The 24,812-nt window shown below is 53.8% G+C and overlaps 2 protein-coding genes across 2 annotated transcripts; one reads left to right on the top strand and one right to left on the bottom strand.

The window, feature by feature from the left end:
• Positions 1 to 5,303: 5,303 nt before the first annotated feature.
• On the bottom strand, positions 5,304 to 6,248 carry LOC101541733 (olfactory receptor 2Z1). Its single transcript, XM_004616894.2, has one exon. It carries the CDS (start codon positions 6,246 to 6,248, stop codon positions 5,304 to 5,306), a length of 945 nt encoding a protein of 314 aa, XP_004616951.1.
• Positions 6,249 to 20,900: 14,652 nt separating this feature from the next.
• LOC101546232 (olfactory receptor 10H1-like) lies at positions 20,901 to 21,848 on the top strand. The gene has a single exon (XM_004616675.2). It carries the CDS (start codon positions 20,901 to 20,903, stop codon positions 21,846 to 21,848), a length of 948 nt encoding a protein of 315 aa, XP_004616732.2.
• The last annotated feature ends 2,964 nt before the right edge of the window (positions 21,849 to 24,812 follow it).

Raw genomic sequence — 24,812 nt, 5'->3', positions numbered from 1 at the left:
TTCACCTCCATCCCTCTGCGCCTGGCCCTGGGGTGGGGAGGAGGAGACAATGCTGCTGGCCCTGCATTTCCCTTCACTGGTGCACTCAGGAGGGTGGAACTCTGGGTCCTGCAGGGACTCTGCTCACGGCTGGGGCAGCAGGTATCTGAGCCCTCTTGGGTGTGCCACGTACCTCTGGGTGCAACTCTGGAAATTTGAAATGCGTTGTAATACACATCAACTAAAACTCACTTTGTTATCCAGTCACATAAGACATTCACAGTGTCGCAGGGAGTCATCTAAGCCACCATTTCACCACCTTTACCTCAGTCTTCATCACCTCCATCCCCTGATCCATTGTAAACCACCAGGGGCGCTGGCACAGGAGCGCCCTCACAGTCCAGAGAGGGAAGTGCGCTCTGTGTGCAGAGGGGCCAGGCTCACCTGGCCATAAAGAAGGGTGAATCCTCCCAGCCAGCAGCCCTCTGCCTTGGCACCTGAACTTCCAGCTCTATCTGATTTTGCATTTTCCCACAGTTGATGAGCATAGTTTTACTTGAAATAGACATAAATGATACAGGGATTGTATTTCATCTGCCAAAAAAAAAGATTTCCCGTAGGGGTCGGGCTTCCTCCCCCTCCTCTCTGGGGCCCCAGCAGCTTTGCACACGTCAGTGTCGCCATCAGCTAAGATTTAACTCCAGCTGCATCACCTCCCTTAAGGTTTGAACTTTTCGGAGTGCAACATCTCAAACTCTACAAGAAGGATAAACCAGGAGCACCATACCAGGCCTGATGGGATGGAATGTAGACAGCATCCGATCTCGAATAACAAAACATAAGCACAGTCTTAACCTGGAACAGTTCTTAGTAATCTCTATACAAAGACTTAATGGCTCAATGCTTAGATACAACAATTCACTAACTTTCTTCCAAGGAAACATTTTTGGATCATTCTTGTAGCAAATTATTGATAACAAGCAATATACAATACAGTATTTGAGGCCCCCTATGGGGGCAGGCTTAAAGTTTGGTTCAGAAAATCGGAGATTATGAAGGTGGAAGGCACAATAGTGGTAAGATTAGTGTTGGATTATTGAAGGTAACAAATCATCCTGTCACTGTCACTGTCATCCCATTGTTCATTGATTTGCTCATGCGGGCACCAGTAACATTTCTGTTGTGAGACTTGTTACTGGTTTTGGCATATCAAATACGTCACAGGTAACTTGCCAGGCTCTGTCGTGCGGGTAGGATACTCTCAGTAGCTTGCTGAGCTCTCCAAAAAGGACTGAGGAATCAAATCTGGGTCGGCCACGTGCAAGATAAATGCCCTACCTGCTGTGCTATCGCTCCAGTCAACAAATTGTCCTGAACAACTTTATTTAAGAAAATAATTCCCTAAAAAACATGTATAGTGCAGCTCCTTCTTTAGCCCACAGACTTCTGAACATTATACCATCAAAGTGTATTCATGTTTGAAATCATGAAATTCACATGTAAGTGGATGAACATGGAGAGTATCATGCTAAGTGAAATGAGTCAGAAAGAGAAGGACAGATGTAGAATGACTGCACTCATTTGTGGAATATGAAGTAGCATAATAAGACTAACACCTAAGGACAATAGAGATAAGGCCACGAGGATCACACCATAGTTTGAAAGCTGTTCCCATGTCCTGGGGGAAAAGGCAGTTGGGATGGAGAAGGAACCACTAAGTAAATGATGATTGGCTGGCTCGCACATCATGGAGCGATGGTCTATTGCTTCAGCAAATAGACCAAGGACCAAACACTATGACCTGTTAGTATCTGTGTTACAAATCATAATGCCCAAAATTAGAGAGAGGATAATAAGGATTGTACCTGCTACAAGGGCAGGGTGGGGTGGGGTGAGGGTGGTGGGTGGGACACTGGGAACGATGATGGTGGAAAATGTGCACTGGTGGAGGTCTGGGTGCTGAAGCATCATTTGACTGAGATGCAGTCATGCAAGTCTCTAACTGTATATCATGGTGATCTGATAAATCTTTTTTTTTTTAAAAAAAAGTGTAATTATGTCGCCAGAAAGTTCAACATGGGAGAAGCGTGTTCACTGAACTCTGAATGGTCTAACTGGAAGATTTCATTTTCTTCTTATCCAAGACCAAATGATAATGAAGGGGGCTAGATACAATAACAACAACATTCCTGTTCTTCCCCTTGCCCTATATAGAGACCCAATGTCCAAGGTTTCCGTTCCTGTCTCGCTCCTGACTCCTACCTGAGGGCAGCACAGTCCCTCAGGAAAAGCCACAGGATTTCATGGCGTTATGAATGTGTATTCTTCAAACCTGTTTTGTTTGACTGTGTTCGCTGCTTTCCCTCTGATTGAGGTAGCATGGTCACAGCAGTGCCAGAGGCCAGGGTGTTGGCGTGTCGGCCGACTGCCTCTGTAGCGCCACTAGAGTCACTTCTCCCCCATCTCCCTAAGAGGAATCTCAGGCCCGAGGTGTGCTAATCTCATGCTTGTCTTCAGAGGCCAAGGGCTCGTTCTTGTTTGATGCTGTCTGTCCTGTGCTGTTTCTCTGTGAAGCACAGCCGGTGAGCTGCTCTGCAGGATGGGCTCTCTGTGTCTGCCCCCGTGCTGGGAAGGACCCGCCAGAGGAGCTTGCTCTGACTTCCCACTAGGAGCTCCCACAATTTCACTGTGGATCAGGAACCTTTACTGTTACTTACTGGGAGGGGACACCCCCAGAGTCACCGGCTACTCCTTGCTGTATTTTCCAGCTATAAAGCTTCACTCCTTACTCAGCCTCCCCAGGCCTGTGAGCTATGAGAGTCCGAGGCCCCTTCTCAGACTCACCTGGGGGCCTCTACAGTCCTGTCAGTCCATTGCAGGCAGAGAGCAGAAACTTCACTCTGTGTTTGATTAGAATGACTGGCTGCAAGTTCTGAAAGATTTGTCTTCCTTCCTGACACATAAATCCAACCCAGATTCATCCAGGTTCACTCTGTTTGCATCAGAGCGGCAAAGTTGCTTCCCTGGGCTAGCACAGTGCCCCTGGCTGGAGCCTCTCGACCCTGCTGCTCCTTCCCCTGACCTGGACTCTCTGTCTCCACTCACCTGTGTAGGTGTCTGTGTGAGCAGGTATCTGAGTGAGCAGGTGTCTGAGTGTGCAGGTGTGTTTGTGTGTACAGGTATCTGAGTATGTAGGTGTCTGAGTGTGCATGTGTGTGCAGGTATGTATGCAGGTGTGTGCAGGTGTCTGAGTGAGCAGGTGCGTGTGCGAGTATGTGTGAACAGGTGTCTAGGTGAGCCTGTGTGTGTGCAGGTATGTGTATGTGCAGGTGTGTGTGAAAATGTGTGCTGTGTGCAGGTGTTTGAGTAAGCTGGTGTGTGTGTGTGTGCACAGATGTGTGAGTGAGCAGGTGTCTGAGTGAGCAGGTGTTTTGCACGGGTATATGTTTGCAGGTGTCTGAGTGTGCAGGTATGTGAGTGTATAGGTGCTGATATGAGCAGGTGTGCATGCAGGTGTCTGAGTGAGCAGGTGTGTGTAGGTGTGTGTGTAGGTGTGTATGTGCAGGTGTGTGTGTGTGCAAGTGTCAGTGAGCAGGTAGGTGTGTGTGCAGGTATGTGTGTGTGAGGTGTCTGAGTTGCAGGTGTCTGAATGTGTAGGTGTCTGAGCGAGCAGGTGTGTGTGTGTGTGCAGGTGTCTGAGTAGGTGTGTGTGTGTGTGTGTCTGTGTGCAGATGTCCGAGTGAGCAAGTGTCTGCAGGGGGGAGGCACCTCTTCTGGAGAGTGTCCAGGGCTGAGGGGGATGTGGCGGCACTCCTGGTCCCACAGGAGCATATTGAAGACCTAGCAGAGCCCAATTTACCCCGTCCTCAATGCTCCTTGGGCTGCGTCCCCTGTGCCTTGTTAGGGCTCCTGCTAATTGTCCCTCCACCCCTGCACCTCTGTGACTGGCCCCGGGGAGGGGCTCCCCATTCAGTCTGGGCTTTGCCTCTGCTCCAACCATAGGGTGGCGAGAGATCTGCATATCTTCAAGTATCCGCACTCACCTCACAGTGTTGCTTCTCAGCTGGAAGGACAGAGGGGGCCCTGTCTAGACGACAGTGTGCATAGGCTCGACGAGGTCAGAAGACAACATCAGATTGTTTCACTCACATGTGGTGTGTAAAGGAACAAAGTGAAATAAAATCGCTTATATTCATTCTGATGATCTCTGAGGTTTCTCTGAGAGGGGTGGATTGAAAGGGTCAGGGCTTCTCTTTTTCTCTCTTAGTTGTTTTAAGCTACATCCTGCATTGCTCAGGGATTACTTCTGGCTCTGTGCTCAGGAATTACTCCTGGTGGTGCTGCAGGGACCCTGTAGATAATGGGGACTGAACCAGGTTGGCTGCATGCAGGACCAGTGCCCTCCCCACTATTTTGGGGGGTCACACCTGGCGATGCTCAGGGCTTACTCCTGGCTCTGCACTCAGAAATTACCCGTGGCGGTGCTCAGGGGACCACATGGGATGCTGGGAATTGAACCCAGGTTGGTTGCATGCAAGGCAAACGCCCTACCTGCTGTGCTATTGCTCCAGCCCCTCAGTGCCCTCCCCACTGTCCTGTCATTAAGCCTCCAAAAGATCAGGGTTTCTGTAACAGTGGTAAAGATTATTGGCACATCATCTGTGGTCATGAGCAATATAAATATTTACAACATTCAAAAATACAATAAAAGTTAAGTGTTTAATGGATAAATAAAAGTTCCCACTCAACAAATTCTCCCTCTGCTATATAATATTACTGCACATAGGTTGGCACGTGCCATTCAAAATGATTAACATTACCATCAACTCAGCCTTTGTCTATATAAAAATGGCTCCAATTCTGAATCCAAAGGTACATTAGGTTAGCAGCTCTGCAAAGATAAGGAACAGGGACCAGAATCCCCATGGAAACCCCTAAGCCTTGTGTCCAGATGGTCACAGAAACTTTTAAATGACCACAGTCGGTCTCGGTTGACCATAACATCCGGTCAGGAGTGGGCGCCTCGCCTTCACCCACCGGACTGAGATGGAAGGAGGACCGCGCTCCAGCAACTGGGCGCAGCTGGGCCCCGCCCTCTCTGTTGGCAACGCGAAGGCGGTACAATGGCTGCGGGTACAGGGGGCGAGCCGCAGCCCCGTGTCCCCTTTCCTGTCGGGATCTCAAGGGCTGAGTCCCAAATTCATCACTCCATACAGAGACATACCAAAGATGGGGTCAAAGAGCAGTTGAGGGCCAAGGAATCCACCAGCGGGGTGCCAGGAGCACGCGGAGCGGCCGGGGCAGAGGGTCTGCCGGGCTGGCCATCACATCTTGGCCCCGCAGGCGACTCTGTTCAGAACCTTGGCCAGAGCCGCGCGGACCTCCCGGTTCCTCAGGCTATAGATGAGGGGGTTGAGCGTGGGGGTGACCAGGCTGTAGAAGAGGGAGACCACGTTGTCCTGCTGGGGGGTGTGGTAGGCGCCCGGGACCATGTACATGAACACCGCGGCACCGTAGAAGAGCCCCACCACGGTGACGTGCGAGAAGCAGGTGCTGAAGGCCTTCTGCCGTGCCGCGGCCGACCGCATGCGGACCACGGCCCTCAGCACCTGGCCGTAGGAGGAGGCCACGAAGGCGAGGGGCAGCAGCAGGATCAGGACCCCCGACACGGACAGCGCCAGCTCATAGCCTGAGGTGTCGGCGCAGGCCAGGCGCAGCAGAGCCGGCAGCTCGCAGAAGAAGTGCGTCAGCGAGCGTGAGGCACAGTAAGGGAAGTGCCAGGCCACGGCGGTCTGGATGGAGGCCACCAGCACCCCCGCTGACCAGGAGGTGCCCACCATGAGCAGGCACACCTGGCGCCTCATGAGCACGGGATAGTGCAGTGGGTGGCACACCGCCACGTAGCGGTCGTAGGACATCAGGGACAGCAGGACGCCCTCGGAGACACCCATCACCATCAGGAAGAACATCTGGGCTGCGCAGCCCCCCACGGAGATGGAGAGGTCGCCCTGCAGGACGCCCACTGCCATCTTGGGGATGGTGATGAGGGAGAAGCCAATGTCCAGCAGGGAGAGCTGGCTCAGCAGGAAGTACATGGGTGTGTGCAGCCTGGCATCGGCACGGATCAGGAGGAGCAGGGTGGCGTTCCCCAGGAGCCCTGCCACAAACATGGTGCCCACCAGGGAGAACAGGACCAGTTGTGGCGCCGAGTCACCGAAGAGCCCCATGAGAGTGAAGCCTGCAGGCGCTGACTGGTTTGATGCCCCCATCTGTTAGCGTCATCTGCCTAAGGCGGGCATGGGAAGAGCCAGAGGGGACGTTCTCCGCTTAGGCTACACTCCAGTTGTTTAAGGCAGGTTCCTGGAGCATCTTGAGAAGGACCTGACCGTGCATGAATTCAGGCTTGGTAGGGGGGAAAATAACACGATTAATTTATCACGCCTGTTCCACAAAGTCAGAAGTGATTTTGCCCTCTCACTTCCCGGGGGGTGATTCCCTGCTACGGGAATCAGGAGGGAGAGATGCTCTGACCACTGTATAATGCGCAGCGTGGCGCTTCAGCAAATGTCAACTGTGTCCAGACTGAGAAAATCACCGACAGAGATGGGTCAGCTCTTCTCGGACCTTTGGCGAGAGCTCAGAGCAAGTCTTTCTGGACCCGCCCATGGGTTTCCAAGTGGGTGACATGCTCGGTTCCTCTCCTTTGGCAAGATGCCCGCCTCTGCAGGGAACTGAGCCCGAGACTGCCTGCGTGTGCACTGCTGGACACTGGAAGCGGCTGACAGGTTTCAGAGGAAGGTTTTCTCTGCGCTGGTACTATTGGCATCAGCAGCCGCACACATGGGGTGCATTAGAGGCATATTTCTCACTTATTTACCAAAGGAGTCTTATTGCTTGTCTTTTTGTTCCCTGTGAGGAAACAGAGGCTCAGAGAAGTACAGTGATTCTATAGGGTTGGACAAGTGCCTCCCACACGCACTGTGTTTGGAAAAATGGTCTTTGTTTGCACTTATGAAGGACCCTGAGGTGAAGGTTCCCTGGGTTCAGTGTGTGTTCTAGTAACTCGTGGAGAGAAGACAGAGGCTCAGAGATGAGAGCCACAGGAGGAGGTGAAGGCAGAAGTGACACAGTCACAAGTGAAAGGACCCTGCAAATGGCTGGTAGCTGCAGGCCCAGGAGGGATGGGCAGTGTCCCCGCCAGAGCCCGCAGGAAAAATGGACTCTGCATTGGACTTTGCCCCGCAGCTGTGTGGGAAGACAAGCCTGTGGTCTTACAGCCATCTGTGCTGTGGGAGACATTGGTGAGGCAACCCAACATCACCCAACAACTGTGGGTGTGTGACCAAGTCCCAGACAGCAGCTGGGCCCCTGGCGTGCTCCCCTTCTTCCTCAGGTGGGCCTCGGTCAGCCCCTCTACTGACCCCTTTGAGCGTGCCTCCTCACGACTCTAGTCTCCTCTGACTGGTGCCACACTATTGGCCCAGACAGAAGCCACACCACCAGCCGCGGGGGCCGGCTTGTCCTGGGTCCCCCAGCACCCTGCCCTGCTCACCTCCTTGCCTCTCCCATGCTGTTCCCGGCCGGCACCCCCAGTGTCCCCTGAGAATAGAGCTCAGACTGGCCGGTCCGAAGCCCTGGGCATCCACAGAACTATGACACTCGGCACCTTTGCCCAGGTGCTTGTCCCCTGCCCTTGTGTTTCAGTGACCAAAGGACTCCTCCCTCCCTCCCTCCCTCCCTCCCTCCCTCCCTCCCTTCCTTCCTTCCTTCTTCCCTCCCTTCTTTCCTCCCTCCCTCCCTTCTTTCCTTCCTTCTTTCCTCCCTTCTTTCCTCCCTCCCTCACTCACTCACTCCCTCCCTCCATCCCTTCCTCCCTCCCTCCCTTCCTTCCTTCCTTCCTTCCTTCCTTCCTTCCTTCCTTCCTTCCTTCCTTCCTTCCTTCCTTCCTTCCTTCCTTCCTTCCTTCCTTCCTTCCTTCTTTCCTTCCCCCACTCAGCCCTCTGCATCCTTCTCCTGACCTTCCCAGCCACAATCTCCAGCTGGACCTTCCACTGCTGACACACCAACTGGCATTGGGATGCCCCCAAGCAGCCTGTCCAGTGAGACAGCCTGTGCTGTGGCTTGCCTGGGGTCTTGAATCGATTCTCACAGCACAGCTCAGGGGAAGGCTGTTTCTTGTCCACAAAGCTGCCGTTGTCGCTGACTAGGCAGGAGAGCTTGGGCAGACAAGCTCCCCCCTCACAGTGAGCCTGGGTGCGCCCCGAAACAGCTCCACCTGCCTGCAGGGAGACAGCCTTCAAGGACACGGAAGCCCTACCGCATGCAGACCTCATGCCGCCCTGGTGCTCGCCGTGATAAGTCCCAGCTGGGAGGAGAGAAGCACCCAGTCTCCACATCCCTCACCCACCTCAGCGCCCAGCCGAGCCCTCCCTGCCTGGTCACACAGAGAAGTCTTGATTTATTTTAAATTAAGAAAGCAAAGTATCCAAACATGGCTCCATCTGTCTCCATACCAACTAACCACAAAAAATAAAAAAGGAATATACCTGAGAACCTTTCAGTATCTGTATTGCAAACCATAATGCCCAAAAGGGAGGGGGGAGGGAGATGGAGAGAGGAGAAAAATGCCTGCTATTGAGGCAGGCTAGAGGGGGCGGGAGGGAAACTAGGGACATTGGTGGTGGGAAATGTGCACTGTTGAAGGGACAGGTGTTGGAACATCACGTGACTGAAACCCAATTGTGGACAACCTTGTGACTGTATCTCACTGTAGTTCAATTAATAAATAAGTAAATTTAAAGGGAAAAAAGACATACACAAAAACCAACTTTGTTATGAAGGATGGAGGGTAGAGGGTGGAGGTGGAAGAGGAGGAAGGAGGGAGCAAGGAGGAGGGCGGAGGGAGGAGGGTGAAGGAAGGGGTTGAACAGAGGAGGGAGGAGGGTGAAGGGAGGAGGAAGGAGGTTGGAGGAAGGGGGAGTAAGAAGGAAGGCGGGCGCACAGAGACAAAGAGCTCTGGCTGATCCGATGACTCCCCATTCCCGCTCCCTGCTGGCCACCAAGAGCCTGTCCACTCTGAATCTCACCTCACTTGCCCCTGGGGCAGAGCCATCACCCCAGGATCACCTGCTGAGGGACAAGAACCCGTGGGGTGAACATGTGCCGTGGGGGACCACAGGGCCAGGTTCTGCTGGCCAGTCTGGTGGGATGCTGGGGCCACTTCCCAGGGGGAGGCTGGCTTCTGTGCCAGGGAGACGTGTGGGTGCACTCTCACGGCCAGCTGCCAGCTCCCCTGCCTTTAGGAGGGGCAACTTGACGGTGCAGTTTCTCCCCTCCGAAGGTCTAAGCGAATCCACACTCACCAGGACCCTGACTACGAGACGGACAGGCCACACAGGCTCCTTCTGACATGGGCAGCCCTCTCGGCTGTGCCTGAAGTCCCTCCAGCCACGAGCCGCACTCAGCAGCACTTGCCAGCACCTGGCCCAAACACTCAGTTCTTCACGCCCAGGGGTGTCCTCTGGGAAAGCTCCCCAGAGTGGGGACTAATGAATCTTTCTGTGCTCACTGGGGTGATGGATGAGAATCGTCAGAGGACAGAGACTCTGGGGACCTGATTGCATCAAAGCGCTCATTTTACTCTCTTTTTATCCAGTAAAATTGGCAGCCACGGGAGCTATTACTTCTGAGACAAGCCTTACCCCTAGAGAAGAGCAGAAAGTGTTTTCAACTGTCTCAGGAACACAGGAAGCTCGGGATGAATAACTAAACCTTCAGGAGAATGCAAGAAACCCTGTCATATAATGAAAAATTCTGATTTGTCCTTTTCTGGGAGAAGAGGCTGTGAGAATCTTTTTTTAAAAAGTAGCTATTTACACGTGCAAAACATAACACACATTCCAAATCTTCTGAATCTCTCCTGAAGCCAGGAATGAGGCTTTGTGTTGGAATATAGCCAGGGAGTATTCCTGCTTCCTCATCCTCCCTGTTTTGGACCAGTCCCCTTCCGAGCCTGACATCCAGCCATTCTCCAATAGTTTTATTACTTTCATGACAAAGTGAGGGGAGAGGAAAGGAGGGATGAAGAAGGGCTCAGAGGTGCCAGGACACAGAGGACGGTCACGGGCCCTTTGGTGGTGATATGTATCAGCCTTGCAATTAGATACCGACAGCACCAACACTGTGTCACTGTATTACCTACACTAATGGAAGATTTCCAGACTCTTGGTGAGTGGTGGGCTTTAATGAGGGGGCAGTTCTCCGGTGCCTTCTGTTTCAACCACTGAAGTCATAGGGCGGTCTTAAGCTCGCATCCTCGCATCGCAAGCACTGGAAATCGCTTCTTGGCACTAACTCTGGAGAATGGCCTTGCTGGGGTTCAGGTAGGAATGATTCCAAGACTAAATTGCATTTTCTCTTAGGGTTTTCCATGTATCTTATATGACCCACAGGCGACGATGCTATTCTTCATTTCTGGTTTGGATTCATTTTACATCTTTTCCTTGCCTAATTCCTCTTGCTAGAATTTTTTTAAATTTTATTGAATCACTGTGAGTTACAAGCTTTCATATTTGGGTTATAATCACACAATGATCAAATACCCATCCCTCCACCAGTGCACACTCCCCACCACCAATATCCCGGATATATGCCCCCCTTTCCCCCCCTCCCCCTGCGTCCATGGCCGACAATATTCCCCATACTTTACTCTCTACTTTTGGGCATTATGGCTTGCAACACAGACACTGAGAGATCATCATGTTTGGTCCATTATCTACTTTCGGCATGTATCTCCCATCCCGACTGGTTCCTCCAGCCATCATTTTCTTAGTGATCCCTTCTCTATTCCATCTGTCTTCTCCCCTCTGCTCATGAAGCAGGATTCCAGCTATGGGGCAATCCTCCTGGCCCCTTGTATCTATCTACTGTTCTTGAGTATCCTTGGGTAGTTATAGTATATGTTATTCTATACTCCATAAATGAGTGCAGTCCTTCTATGTCTGTCCCTCTCTTTCTGACTCATTTCACTTAGCATGATACTCTCAATGTCTATCCATTTATAAACAAATTTCAAGACTTCATCTCTTCTAATAGCTGCATAGTATTCCACTGTGTAGATGTACCACAATTTCTTTAACTGGTCCTCTGTTCTATGGCAGTTGGGTTGTTTCCAGGTTTTAGCTATTGTGAACAGTACTGCAATGAACACATAGGTACAGATGTCATTTCTACTCTGCTTTTTTGCATCCTCAGGATATATTCCCAGAAGTGGTATTGTGGGGTCATATAGAAGCTCAATTTTTAGTTTTTGAAGGACTGTCCATATTGTTTTCCAGAAAGGCTGGACCGGTCGGCATTCCCACCAACAGTGAAAGAGCATCTCTTTTCCCCCACATCCATGCCTCTTGCTAGAATTTCTAATGCTGCTGAAAGTCTGTTGAGAGGTTCTCCTTTCCCAGATCTTACAAGAAAAGTGATTTGCCATTGAGTAAGATGTTAGCTGTGAGTCAAACATGGCCTTTACTGTGCTGGTGTATGTTCCTTCCATTCTGTATTTATTCCATGTTCTTCAAATGTTGAGTCTTTCCCAATCCTTTTTAAGCTTCTATTGATACTGTCATTTAGTTTTTATCTTTACTTTTGCTCATTAAGTGATTTGCACAACATTAAACCATCTTTGCATCTCTTGGTAAAATCCCACCTGGTCATGATGAAGGATTGGGCACTTTTGCTTCAACGTTCATCTGAGATTTATTTTTGTGTGTGGTATTTCTCTGCTTAGGGATGAAAGTGATATTGGTCTGTAGACGTGTGTGTCTCTCTGCAACGTTTTCCTCATGGAGCTCTTTATGGCATCTGAGTTTCTGTGTTCTGGAGATGCTCTAACTTCGTAAAGTATTGCTATAATGGCTGTTCTCAGGCCTTTGTTACTTTCTCCAGCTTTCTCTTTTAAGTTTTTCCTCTGGATGTGGGTCAGCATCTTTTAGGAATTTCATTTTATTGCCACCTGCAGAATTGGGGGGGTGCATGTATCTGGATTCGAGTCTTTTGTTTTCTTGAAAATGGTTCTGTGGCTTCAGTGTTGGAATTTTTCATTTCTATGGGCTTGACTGGGAGGGGAGGGCAATGGTGATTAGATAAAAGCCCAGAATGATGACAGAGTTTCTGGGGTGGAAGGAGAAGGAGCAGGCAGAGAGGGGACTCTGCACTCTGCTTTCACCGCTGTGAGCACGCACTCTCATCCATGCCCAAATCCACAATGAAGTTCTGTGCCTCAGGTGCAGGCGGACCTCTGAGTTGTTCCTTGAAGGTGGGACAGGACTTGACTGCTATCCACCTAAACACCAGAACTCAAGTGTGTGTGTGTGTGTCTGTCTGTCTGTATGTGTGTTGTGGGCCTGCTTGCACTGTGTATGGTGTGTATATTGTGTGGTGTTTATGTGTGTCTATGTGTATGTTTGTGTTGTGTGCCTATTTGCACTGTGTATGGTGCGTATGTTGTGTATGGTGTTTATGTGTGCTTGTGTGTGTGTTGTGTACCTATTTGCACTGTGTATGGTGTGTATGGCAGAGTCTTCTGCCCCTGCACCTGGCTGTCTTCACCGGGGCCCCTCAGAGGGGCGGATTGAGTTTCCCTCTCTGCCCTGAGCAGAGCCCCGGCAGCTGAAGACCTCCGGAACCCAGCCACAGCCATGCTCAAGGCCACTCTCCACACGGTCGGACGAGCCTCACATATGACGGAACCGGCAGAGGAACCCAGGAGTGCGGGACCCGGGGCTGAGATCTCTAAGTCTGCTTGGATTAGGACTGGGCCTCCTCCACCCAGATCCCCATTTTCCAGTAGCTAGGCAGTCACATCCACAAACTGCCTCTGGCACTGTGTAATCCCATCAATGGCCAAGATCCAGAGACTGTAAAACAAAGCTCCCTATTTTATTTCCTCTCTTTTTGGGTCACACCTGGCGATGCACAGCGGTTACTCCTGGCTCTGCATGCAGAAATTTCTCCTGGCAGTGCTCAGGGGACCATATGGGATGCTGGGAATCAAACTCGGGTCGGCCATGTGCCAGGCAATGCCCTACCCGCTTGCTATTGCTCCAGACCCAACAAAGCTCCCTTTTACTGTCTAGTCTCCCTGTCAAAGAACCCAGCAAGCTACCGAGAGTATCCTGCTCGCAGGGCAGAGCCTAGCAAGCTCCCCGTGGTTATCCGATATGCCAAAAACAATAACAATGATGGGTCTCATTCCCCTGACCCTGAAAGAGCCTCCAATGTGGCACCGTTGGGAAGGACGAGTAAAGAGAGGCTGCTAAAATCTCGAGGCTGGGGCTGGAGTGATAGCACAGCGGGTAGGGCGTTTGCCTTGCACGCGGCCGACCCGGGTTCGATTGCCAGCATCCCATATGGTCCCCTGAGCACCGCCAGGGGTAATTCCTGAGTACAGATCCAGGAGTGGCCCCTGTGCATCACCAGGTGTGACCCAAAAATGCAAAAAAAAATCTCAGGGCTAGGACAAATGGAAACATTACTGGCTCTCGCTCAAGCAAATCGATGGTCATCGGGATGACCGTGATAGTGATACAGTGATGGTGTGTATGTTGTGTGTGGTGTTTATGTGTGCTTGTGTGTATACCTGTGTTGTGTACAGTGTGCATATTGTGTGTATATTGTTTATGTGTGCGTGTGTGAGTGCTTGTCCCAGAATTCAGTTTCTGCCAGTAGCACCATCTCTCACTGGTCTCCGGGAGGTCACTGACTTTATGTGGCACAATTCATTCAAGTGCTGGACACACCAGGGCACTGCCCCCAAAATTTGCCAGGCTGAGCTGAGAACAGAGATGCTGACTTCAAGTGGAGTGTGCGGGGCTGTGGCTTTACTTTCTGGAAGGCTGCGGTTCAAATGCTCCCTTGGCTCCCACGTTGGTGCTCTGACTAGCCCTGCTGCAGGAGAGTGGGACAACTCCGGGACCAAAGTTAGTAAAGGTACCAGATGCCCCAGGTGACTGGGAGAACCAAGGTGCAAATCACTCACCCAAGGACTAAGAGCAGTCTGATTGCACTGGCTCCAGTGGCAGATACCCACATACAGAACACTAAGCCGTATTATCAGTTTTAATCAGCTTTAATCACTTCCTGCCACTTTCACACAGACACACAGTGGGACTGGCTGTGACATGGTGGCTCCTTGTTGACAGGAGCTGTGGTGGCCTTGGGGGTCTTCCAGGGGGTCCTCTGGTATCGTTGATGTCAGTCTTTGTACCAGACACAATCCGTGACCAATAAATGCCTGTATGCCTCTCAGTGTGAGTCTGTGGTGCTCAGGGAAAAGGTCCTGCTTGTGCTCTGGGACTGTCCCCATGTGCTCAGGGGACTATTGAGTGTGGTGCCAGGGGTCAAAGCGGTGGCAGCTCCATGCAAGGCAGCACCTCACTCCCTCAGCTGCTTCAGTTTTCACTGAGACTTGCCTGTCTTTAAATGCAGACGGTAGAACTCACAAATAAATCTTGAAAAAGTCAATAAACTGCAGGGATGCCTTAAGAACCCAAATGAGGCTAAATCTTGTGGGGTCCCCCCTGCGGGCATCATCCTGTCCCGCAGGGAGGACCCTTCATGGGGCTAAGGAGGGGATGCAACCAAACGAAGAGACGCAGAGCCAGAAGGAGGAGGAGGAGGAGGAGAGAGAGAGAGAGAGAGAGAGAGAGAGAGAGAGAGTTTATTCACAGCAGTTACAATACTTATACCTCTTGGTGGGAGGGGGTGGTATGCATGCTTGGACCCCCACAGGAACAATAGTAAAATGTCGATCAGGCATGGCCGTTGGCTAGTGAGACAAGTGGTGAAATGATAAGATCACAGGAATCCCAAGCAGCCTTGCTTGACTAGACGATAAGAGCCAAGCTCTGTAAGATGGCTCCCTACAAAATCTCATATCCAGGGCACCCTGGAGGGGGGTGAGTGAGTCCCCCCACCTGCCAAACACAGCCCCAGCAGCCAAAAACCTCCAGAGCTCAATCCCCACCATGCTCACAACCGATCTCCAGAGGCTCCTCATCCATGAATGAATCTGCAGAGAAGCTCAGGCATGCGGGTTTTGTGACCAAAATCTCCAGGAACGCATGGAGTCGGGAATAGAGGACCTCCCCCATCGCCCTGTTCAGAAGTAGCATGGCAGTCATGCTCATGGAACTGCCTCTGGCACCATACAGGCTTATTAACGGCCGTGATCCAGAGACTCACAAATAAATCTCAGAAGAGAGCAACAAACTACAGAGATGCCTCCAGACCCCAAAGTCACCATGCAGTTAAAATTTTAACTCCAATTGTATCACCTTATTTAAAATTTTATAATTGGGGCTGGAGTGATAGCATAGCGGGTAGGGCGTTTGCCTTGCACGCGGCCGACCCGGGTTCAAATCCCAGCATCCCATATGGTCCCCTGAGCACCGCCGGGGGTGATTCCTGAGTGCAGAGCCAGGAGTAACCCCTGTGCATCGCCAGGTGTGACCCAAAAACCAATAAAATAAAATAAAATAAAATTTTATAATTATGGAGCATGCCACCATAATATCTCATACTCTATTTCACTGATATACCAGGAGTAGCACACCGCATTGGATGGGAGGTAAAGTGAGGCAACCAATCGTGATTAAAAAAAAAAGAATATTAGCACACAAGCCTCAACCTGTAAGAACATGTTAGTAATTTCTTATACAAGGGCTTTATGGCTCCAGCATGAGATAGAACAATCTTCACACACTTCTAAGGAAAACTTTTTTGATCATTTTTGCAAATTATTCATAACAAGCAATACAAACTAAATTATTTAGGGTCTGCTATTGGGGCAGTCTTGGTTGATGGTTGGGAAAATTCAAAATAATGGTGGTAGGAAGGTGTTTGAATATAATAAATTATTGTTAACAACTTTATAAAAATAAAATAAATTAAAAATGCAGACTCTACGCGCTGTAGGACCAAGGAGCCCAGACCCAAGCCAGCCCCCATCTGTGTCACCACGAACTCTCATGAGATGACATCATGCCCGACACAACTGTCTTCTTACTGTGCATGTCCCTTTGGGGCTTGAACCTCTCCCACAGCTTGTTCCTTTGAGGTTCCCTGGAAATGAAAGTGCTCGCCCACTGTGCCCAAGAGTGACTGCTCATGCTTAGTGATGGGTTGGCACACGGGAAGGCGTGGCCTGTGGAGAGAGGTGGTCAGTGTGTGTTCTGCCAGACAGAGCCAGCCAGGTTCGCCACTGCAGGGCAGAACCCAGGGCACGTGTCGGGCACCAGGAAGTAAGGACACATGAAACAAGGAGTTAAACCAAAGGGGCCATGGGGAAGGGACAAAGATGAGCCCGAGGCCCAGTACTGCTGGCAGGATGCGTGTCTGGATGAGTCCTGCCCTGTGTCTCCTGAACACAGGGCACTCTGCTTCCACCTTTACCCTCTGGGGCAAGCGCGACCTGCACACACCCCCATACCTCTTCCTGTGTGCCCTATCCATCTCCACCTTCACCATCATCCCTGGCCGCTGCGCCATTGCCCAGAGGGCCTGTGCCTCCCAGATGCTCTTCTCCTTCATGTTCAGCTTCACCCATTCCTTCCTGTTCACCACCATGGGCTCCGAGCACGACATGGCCATCTGCCACTTGCTGCATTAGCTCATGAGCTCGCAGCTGCCTGGAGGGAAGCTGCTCTCTGGCTGGAAGCCGGGGCGTCCTGGGCATGGAAACAGATGGTGCAGCAGTGGGGGGCAGCACAGTGTGTAGACATGCCTGTCCAGGGCCCAGCTCCCCTCCACAGGTGCTTCCCCTAAGTCTGGTTCTGAGCGTGAGGAGATGGGGAAGTGGGTGTTTGGACCCAGGATTGTTCCTCTTGGGTCAGGTTTTGGGCAGGGGTCAGTGGAGGTGGGTGGGTGCGCAATGCAGGGGGCCTGTGGAAGGACAGTGAGACAGTACAGCCACATGTGAATAGTAGAGCTGCAGGGGATGGAAGGTCGGTGGAGAGACGCTAGGGTGCAGGCAGGGCTGAGGGAGGATGGGAAGGGAGGAGAGACAGGCGGAGGATGGACTGAGCTAGATAATAGACAGAGGGTGGGCAGATGGAGGGAGGGAAAATGGCTCCATGGGAGGGGAGAAGAAGGGAAAAGCAAGCCTGGGATGAGGGTTTGTCCCTGAGGTCCCAGCTTCTCTCCTTGGACTTAGGAGGACTATGAACCCCGCCTTCCCATGCCTCCAGAGGGGGAGTCCTGAGGGAGCACCTGGAGAGGACAGCGTCTCATAGAGCTCATGCCAGGCTGGAGAGTGAGCAGAGGCTCTGTCCAGACCGGATATCCAGAGCAAGTGGCGGGCACTCTGTGGGCTGAGGGAATGTGTGTGGGCTGAGGAGAGATTGTGTCGGCTGAGGGAAGCATGAGCTGAAGGGAATGTGTGGGGGCAGAGAGGAGAGTGTGCGAGCTGAGAGCAGCTTGTCTTCTAAGGAGAGAGTGTGTGGGTTGAGGAGAGAGTGTGTGACTGAGAGGAGTGTGTATGGGCTGAGGGAAGTGTGTGTGGGCTGAGGGGACTGTGTGGGCTAAGAGGAGTGTGTGATCTAAGGGGAGTGTTGGACTGAGGGGAGTGTGTGTGGACTGAGGGAAGTTGTGGATGAGGGGAAGTGTCTGTGGGCAGAGGGGAGTGTGTGACCTGAGGGGAGTGTGTGGGCTGAGGGGAGTGTGTGGGCTCAGGAGAGTGTGTGTAATCTGAGGAGAGTGTGTGGACTGAGGGGAGGGAGTGTGTGTGTGCTCTGAGGGGAGTGTGTGTGGGCTGAGAGGAGTGTGTGATCTAAGGATAATGTTGGGCTGAGGGGAGTGTGTGTGGACTGAGGGAAGCTGTGGACTGAGGGGGAGTGTGTGATCTGAGGGGAGTGTGTGGGCTGAGGGGAGTGTGTGTGATCTGAGGGGAGTGTGTGGACTGAGGAGAGTGTTTGTGTGATCGAGGGAAATGTGTGGGCTCAGGAGAGTGTGTGTGATCTGAGGAGAGTGTGTGGACTGAGGGGAGGGTGTGTGCTCTGAGGGGAGTGTGTGTGGGCTGAGTGGACTGTGTGTGATCATGAGGGGAATGTGTGGGTTGAGGGGAGTGTGTGTGATCTGAGGGGAGTGTGTGTGGGCTGAGGGGAGTGTGTGGGCTCAGGAGTGTGTGTGTGTGATCTGAGGAGAGTGTGTGGACTGTGTGGACTGAGGGGTGTGTGTGTGCTCTGAGGGGAGTGTGTGTGGGCTGAGTGGAGTGTGTGTGATCATGAGGGGAATATGTGGGTTGAGGGGAGTGTGTGTGAACTGAGGGGAGTGTGTTGTCTGAGGGGGAATGTCTGTGGGCTGAGGGGAGTGTGTGTGCTCTGAGGGGAGTTTGTGGGCTGAGGGGAGTGTGTGTGATCTGAGGGAGAGTGTGGGGGCTGAGTGGAGTGTGATCATGAGAGGAATGTGTGGGTTGAGGGGAGTGTATGTGATCTGAGGGGAGTGTGTGGGCTCAGGAGAGTGTGTATGATCTGAGGAGAGTGTGTGGACTGAAGGGAGAGTGTCTGTACTCTGAGGGGGGGTGTGTGGGCTGAGTGGAGCGTGTGTGATCATGAGAGGAATGTGTGGGTTGAGGAGAGTGTGTGTGATATCTGAGCAGAGTGTGTGTGGGCTGAGGGGAGTGTGTGGGCTCAGGAGAGTGTGTATAATCTGAGGAGAGTGTGTGGACTGAGGGTAGTGTGTGTTCTCTGAGGGGAGTGTGTGTGGGCTGAGTGGAGTGTTTGTGATCATGAGGGGAATGTGTGGACTGAGGGGAGTGTGTGTGGACTGAGGGGAGTGTGTGTGAGCTGATGGGAGTGTGTGATCTGAGGGGAGTTTGTGGGCTGAAGGGAGTGTGTGTGGACTAAGGGGAGTGTGTGGTCTGAGGGGGGTGTCTGTGGGCTGAGGGGAGTGTGTGTGGGACGATAGGAGTATGAGGGCTGAGGGGAGTGTGTGTGATCATGAGGGGAGTATGTGGGCTGAGGGGAGTGTGTGTGAACTGACGGGAGTGCGTGGTCTGAGGGGGAGTGTGTGGGGGCTGAGGGGAGTGTGTGGGGGCTGATAGGAATATGTGGGCTGAGGGGAGTGTGTGATCTGAGGGGAGTGTGTGTGGGCTTATGGGAGTGTGTGTCATCTGAGGGGAGTGTGTGGACTGAGGAAGCGTGTGATCTGAGGGGAGTGTGTGGCTGAGGGGGAGTGTTTCTGGTCTGAGAGGAGTTTGTGGAGTGTGGAGGAGCAGAGCTGAGGCAGGTGCTTGACTGGACTCTCCCTTTCTTCATCCTCCTCTCAGGAGCCTGGGCTCTGGATTTAGTGCCCACCCCAGATTGGTATGAGCTCGACCTGGCCTCTCCTTAGTGGCATGTACAGAGACCCTCATTCCTCATTCTCAAATGGAGGCTCATTGCCCCCCACTCTGAGGCAAGTGTCAGTTTGTGTGTTTCTGGCTCCAGGTCGCACCAGGTGAAGCTTCAGGCCCATCCCCAGCCCTGGTGAGGCTCAGAACCGCTGACGTGAGGCAGCAGCACCTGTAAGTTTGACATTGGCGCAGGAGCTGAGGGGTAGGGATCTCCTCTGGGAGCGGCCAGTGGGCCAGCCTGGGGTGCCCTGCATGACTGGTGGGAATGACTGTAGCGGCTGTAGGACAGGCTTGGTCTCATGCTCACCACCCTGCTGGGCATCCCACCAGCTTGAAATGGGCCTTTAGCACAGCCTGCACGAACCCCGACAGGACCTGCAGAGCCCAGGCTGTGGACAGGTCCACGGGACGCTGAGGGGGCTGGCACAGACCCTGGGCCCGGGCTGGAAGCCAGAGCTGAGCTGAGGCAGGTGTGAGACAGAGGTGGGAGTAACCCAGACATGGGAACAGGGGTGCAGTCTGCTGGCCCTCCAGCCACAAACCCGCTGGGCTGCCTGTCTCCAGCCCTATTGTTCATCTCCAGGATAGTGTGTGACCGTCTCCAGCAGCAATAGCCACACTCCTATGGAGGAAATGGAGAGGGGACACTCGCCCCTGGAATGATCCTGCCTGGTAAGCACCTGAAATGCATCATGAGATATGCAGAACACGGATGCCAGGTGCGGGCGAGCAGCTCACTGGTGACCACAGACGTGTGGGCCATGCCATTGATCTGGATGGCAGCAATCTTCAGGACAGATGTCTTAGCAGGGACATTTGAGGTGTCATGATGTGTGCATGCAAGATGCCACTGATGTGTGCATGCAAGGTGTCATTGATATATGTGTGCGAGGTGTCATGATGTGTGCATGCAAGGTGCTACTGATGTGGGCGTGTCTGAAGCTACAGCCATGTCAGCAGTGCAGTGAGTTACTGGCACACACATGTGTCAACCTCGTCACTTGCACTCAGCTCTTGAGTTGTCCCCAGACCGTGGCTGTTGGAAACAGCAGCCCAGAAGCCACAGGAGCCACCTTCCCAGATGAGCGCTTCTGTGGACAGACATCTGGTCTGGAGTTACTATGTCCCATGATAGGCCTATTTTTAATATTTTGAGAAATCTCCAAACTCTTTTGTATTTTTTAACCATACCTGGCAGTGCTCAGGGCTAATTCCTGTCTCTGTGTTCAGGAATCATGCCTGGCGGTGCTTGGGGATCATAAGTGGTGTCAGGGATCGAAACCAGGTTAGCTGGGCTGGCAAGTCTGTGCCATCATCCCCAAAACAGGGCAGCCGCATTCCCACCATCCAATAGGGTGGTGCGGCCTTCGCTCCTCGTGTGTTCAGGGCACCGCAAGTGGGCTTCTCTTCGTGGACACACGCCCGAACAGTCATGGGGCTCAGGCCACGCCCACAGCAGCGCCAGGATAGGCGAGCAAGGGAGGGTGCAGGACTCAGCCCCACTCTCGCCCACACAGGACATCATCCGCCCGTCGGGATGATGGGGATGAACTACACGCTTGTGACAGAGTTCGTCCTGGTGGGCTTCTCCGCCTTCCCCCACCTGCAGCTGCCCCTCTTCCTACTCTTCCTGCTCATGTACCTCTTCACGCTGCTGGGCAACCTGCTCATCATGGCCACTGTCTGGAGTGAGCGCAGCCTGCACACACCCATGTACCTCTTCCTGTGTGCCCTGTCCATCTCTGAGATCTTCTACACTTTTGCTATCATCCCCCGCATGCTGGCCGACCTGCTGGCCACCCGCCACATCATCGCCCGCGGGGCCTGTGCCTCCCAGATGTTCTTCTCCTTCACGTTCGGCTTCACTCACTCCTTCCTGCTCACCGTCATGGGCTATGACCGCTATGTGGCCATCTGCCACCCACTGCATTACCACGTGCTCATGAGCCCACGTGGCTGTGGCTGCCTGGTGGGCGGGTCCTGGCTGGGTGGCGCAGTCATGGGCGCTGTGGTAACCGGGGCCGTGTTCAGCCTGTCCTTCTGCGGCCACCGGGAGGTCCACCACTTCTTCTGCCACGTGCCGCCCCTGTTGAAGCTGGCATGTGGACACGAGGTGCCCTGGGTGGCCCTGGGCGTGGGCCTGCTGTGCATCTCCACCCTCCTCGGATGCTTCCTCCTCATTGTCCTGTCCTACACTTTCATCGTGGCCACCATCCTCAAGATCCCCTCGGCCGAGGGCCGGCGGAAGGCCTTCTCCACCTGCGCCTCTCACCTCACCGTGGTCGTGGTGCACTACGGCTTCGCCTCGGTCATCTACTTCAAGCCCAAGGGGCCCCAGTCCCTGGAGGGCGACACGCTGATGGGCTTCACCTACACGGTGCTCACGCCCTTCCTCAGCCCCATCATCTTCAGCCTCCGCAACAAGGAGCTGAAACTCGCCATCCACAAGACCTTCTTCAGCAGACCCTCGCTCCAGAGCGCCTGACGTGGCTTGTCCGACCCTCCAATGTCCCCTCACCTTCCGCCCATGTTCAGGTGGGCCTCAAGCTCCCTCCCTCTTCTCTGGTACTGGATCTCCCCCTCCCCCACCCTACAGCGTGGAGAACCTGGCCTGGTCTGCAGTCTCCCGGGCCTGGAGCAGGGGTCGCCTCGTGTGGGGGTCTTCTGGTCATGTGGCGATGGCTCCTGAGAGCACTGGGACTCATGTCACATCCTGGCTGCTGACACGAAGCCCTGGTGCCCACTGACCACAGTGGTGAGGAAGGAGGAGCGAGAAGCTGGTCCGGGCGGAAGGCGCCTATCAAGCCCCAGGACAGCTGACAATGTCACCTCCAGAGAGGGGACCTGTGTTCTGACAGCATGTGTGGGACCGGAGGCCTAGGCTGACCAGCCTGAAGGAGGGGCTTTGAGGGCTGTGAAGGGCTGTGGTGCTAGGAGAGAGACAGAGAGAGAGAGAGAGAGAGAGAAGCACGTGGATGTTTGCTTTGTCTATGTTCCTCAACCACACCTGCTGGAGACAGGGTGCTCCTGACTCAGTGCTCACCAGTGCAGAGCCATACACTGGGTGTTTCCATAGGGCACCATGCCAGTGTGCAGGTCGGGACCACTCCCAGGGCTCACTCTCATTCCCGTTGTTTTAAGTCTTGCTCTGGAGAGCGCTGGGGACAGTCACAGCCCGGCTGGACACTTGCCCCCTGCAGTCCTATAAGTAAAGGCATTAAAAAGCTTAGAGAAGTTGCCTCTTGGCCTCTGACTGGCTAGTTTTCCACGTCCAACAGATCTGAGTGCCGGCCTCCCGCACACCACCCCCTCTGTGCAGGCACAAGTCCAGGTGAAAACAGTGGGTCTGGGTGGCCCAGAGGAGCCCACCTGGGAGACTGCACCCAGCGTGCCTGTCTTGGATGCTGACACTAGACACCATCCAGCTGCAGCTCGGCAGGAGCCCTGTGTCCATCCTGCCCTGGCCGGGTAGCACTGAGCGACAGCAGGGGGTACCTCGAGGCTGTGGGACCCCAAAGACGAGTCAGCACCAGCTCCCCCCACCCCAAGCTTGACCCCAGCAACCCTCTTCATCTCTCCCTGCCCCCAAATGCCTTTCTGTCCCCAACAAGTGCCCCGCTTCCTAGGGGGAGCTGGCCCTGGCTCCGGCGCCCAGGCACCACCGGCCACAGCTCAGGTGGAGACAGTCCTGGCTAGGACATCCTCGCCACAGTGTCTCTGTCCCCCATGGCCTCCTCCACCCTGCCTGCCCGCTAATGGTCCCTCCGGGCCCAGTCTCGGCCTCCCTGGCCCCAGAGCCCAAAGGTGATTAAGGGACAGCACAAGAGCGGGTACACAGGGGACTCTGCGCTGTGGGCACCCCCCACTCCTGCAGCTTCACACTGGACGTGAGCCTGTGTCCTGCCGCAGGACCTGGGTCTGAGTCCTCCCAGCTCACCGCTGTCCCGCGTGAGGCCAGCACCCCAACCCTCACCGACATGCACCCCCTAGAGGGCACTCACTGCTCCTGCCACCCTCGCTCGGCCTCAGTGGCAGCTGCAGAAGGTTACAGAGCCTGCAGGACCCTCGCCCACAATCCTGCCTTCCCCAGGACACAGAGGACTGCTCAGGCCCCACTGGCCCTGCCCTGCCCAGTTCCCACACCTGCATGTGCCCAGCTGCCACGGCCATTGCACAGCCCCCAGGGCACCTGCACAGGTGTGGACAAGGCTCAGCCCTGGGGCTGGACAGGGGGCTCATCCCTCAGTGCTGGACACGGGGCTCATTCCTGGGGGCTGGACATGGGAGATCATCCCTGGGAGTGGACACAGGGCTCATCTCTGGGGGTGGACAGAGGCTCAGCCCTGGGGCTGGACATGGGGAAGAGGATGTTTGTGCTCATCCCTGACAGGTCTCTGTCTCTCCTGGGAGCACCCTCCCTCCCCCTGTGGTTCTACCTGCTGTTCCCTCACTTCCTGCTGCCTCCTCTGGCCCATGCTCACCAAGCAAACTACAAAGTGAGAGCTGTCTGACCCCACAGACACAGGCACTTCTCATGCCTGCAGAATGGGCTCAAGAGAGGGTGAGTGAGCTGCCTGGGGACACACAGCATGAGAGACACCTTCTCCCGACAGCACACGCCTGTGACGGGTGGGAGGCACTGAGTGGACTGAAAGCGTGAGTGCAAGTAGCTTTTCTTTATTGGTTTCTGGTCACAGCCAGCGCTGCTCTGGGCTGACTCCTGGCTCCTGCTGCTCTCAGGAGTCCCTCCTGGTGGCTCAGGGGACCTTGTGGGTGCCGGGGGTCAGAGCTGGGTAGGGCCGCGTGCAAGGCCAGCGCCTCCCCCTCTGCCGTGCTGTTACCCCCACCCCAGTCATATGTTTTTAGCGACTTCAGTGGGTCTGAGGCACATCTGACCACGTGTGTCACTCTGAGCACGGCTAAAGCCCAGCAGACATGGTTCCCTGCTGGAACCTGCACCTCGGGACACATCTCTGGAGCTTATTTGTCCACTGGTCAGAATCTGTATCTTAAACAACATCCCTCTTGCTGCCAGCCCCCGCCTGCTAGTGACCACCATTCCCCTTGGCCTGTGAGATTTACGGAATCCAGCCCCCAGAATCTGCCTTCCTCTGGAAGACAAATATTTTCAACACGACATAAAGTTGCCCCATGCAGTCACCCTCCATCCCCTGCATAAGGGGCCAAGCACGCTGGAGACCACGAGCTCCAACATCATCACTGCCACCACCCCGTGGTCATCTCGCTGACACCCATGAACACTTGGCCCCGGGCTGAGTCTCAGGAATTCTCTGCCTCTCCTTGGAGCTGCAGCTTCAGTCTGGAAACAAGGCCTCGCCCCGCACTGTCGGCTGCTCGTGCACCACCTGAGCCCCGCGGGCAGAGGCCGGCCAGGCCTTGGTGTTGCTCAGTCTGACCCATGTTGTGGGGCGTGTTCCCGCCCCTACGG

Source organism: Sorex araneus, chromosome 2 (genome assembly GCF_027595985.1).
Source record: "Sorex araneus isolate mSorAra2 chromosome 2, mSorAra2.pri, whole genome shotgun sequence".
Taxonomy (NCBI): domain Eukaryota; kingdom Metazoa; phylum Chordata; class Mammalia; order Eulipotyphla; family Soricidae; genus Sorex; species Sorex araneus.
This window is presented reverse-complemented; position numbering and strand designations above follow the sequence as displayed.

Coding starts and splice junctions, on each gene's coding strand:
- LOC101541733 (XM_004616894.2), bottom strand. CDS start 6,248: ATGGGGGCATCAAACCAGTCAGCGCCTGCAGGCTTCACTCTCATGGGG.
- LOC101546232 (XM_004616675.2), top strand. CDS start 20,901: ATGATGGGGATGAACTACACGCTTGTGACAGAGTTCGTCCTGGTGGGC.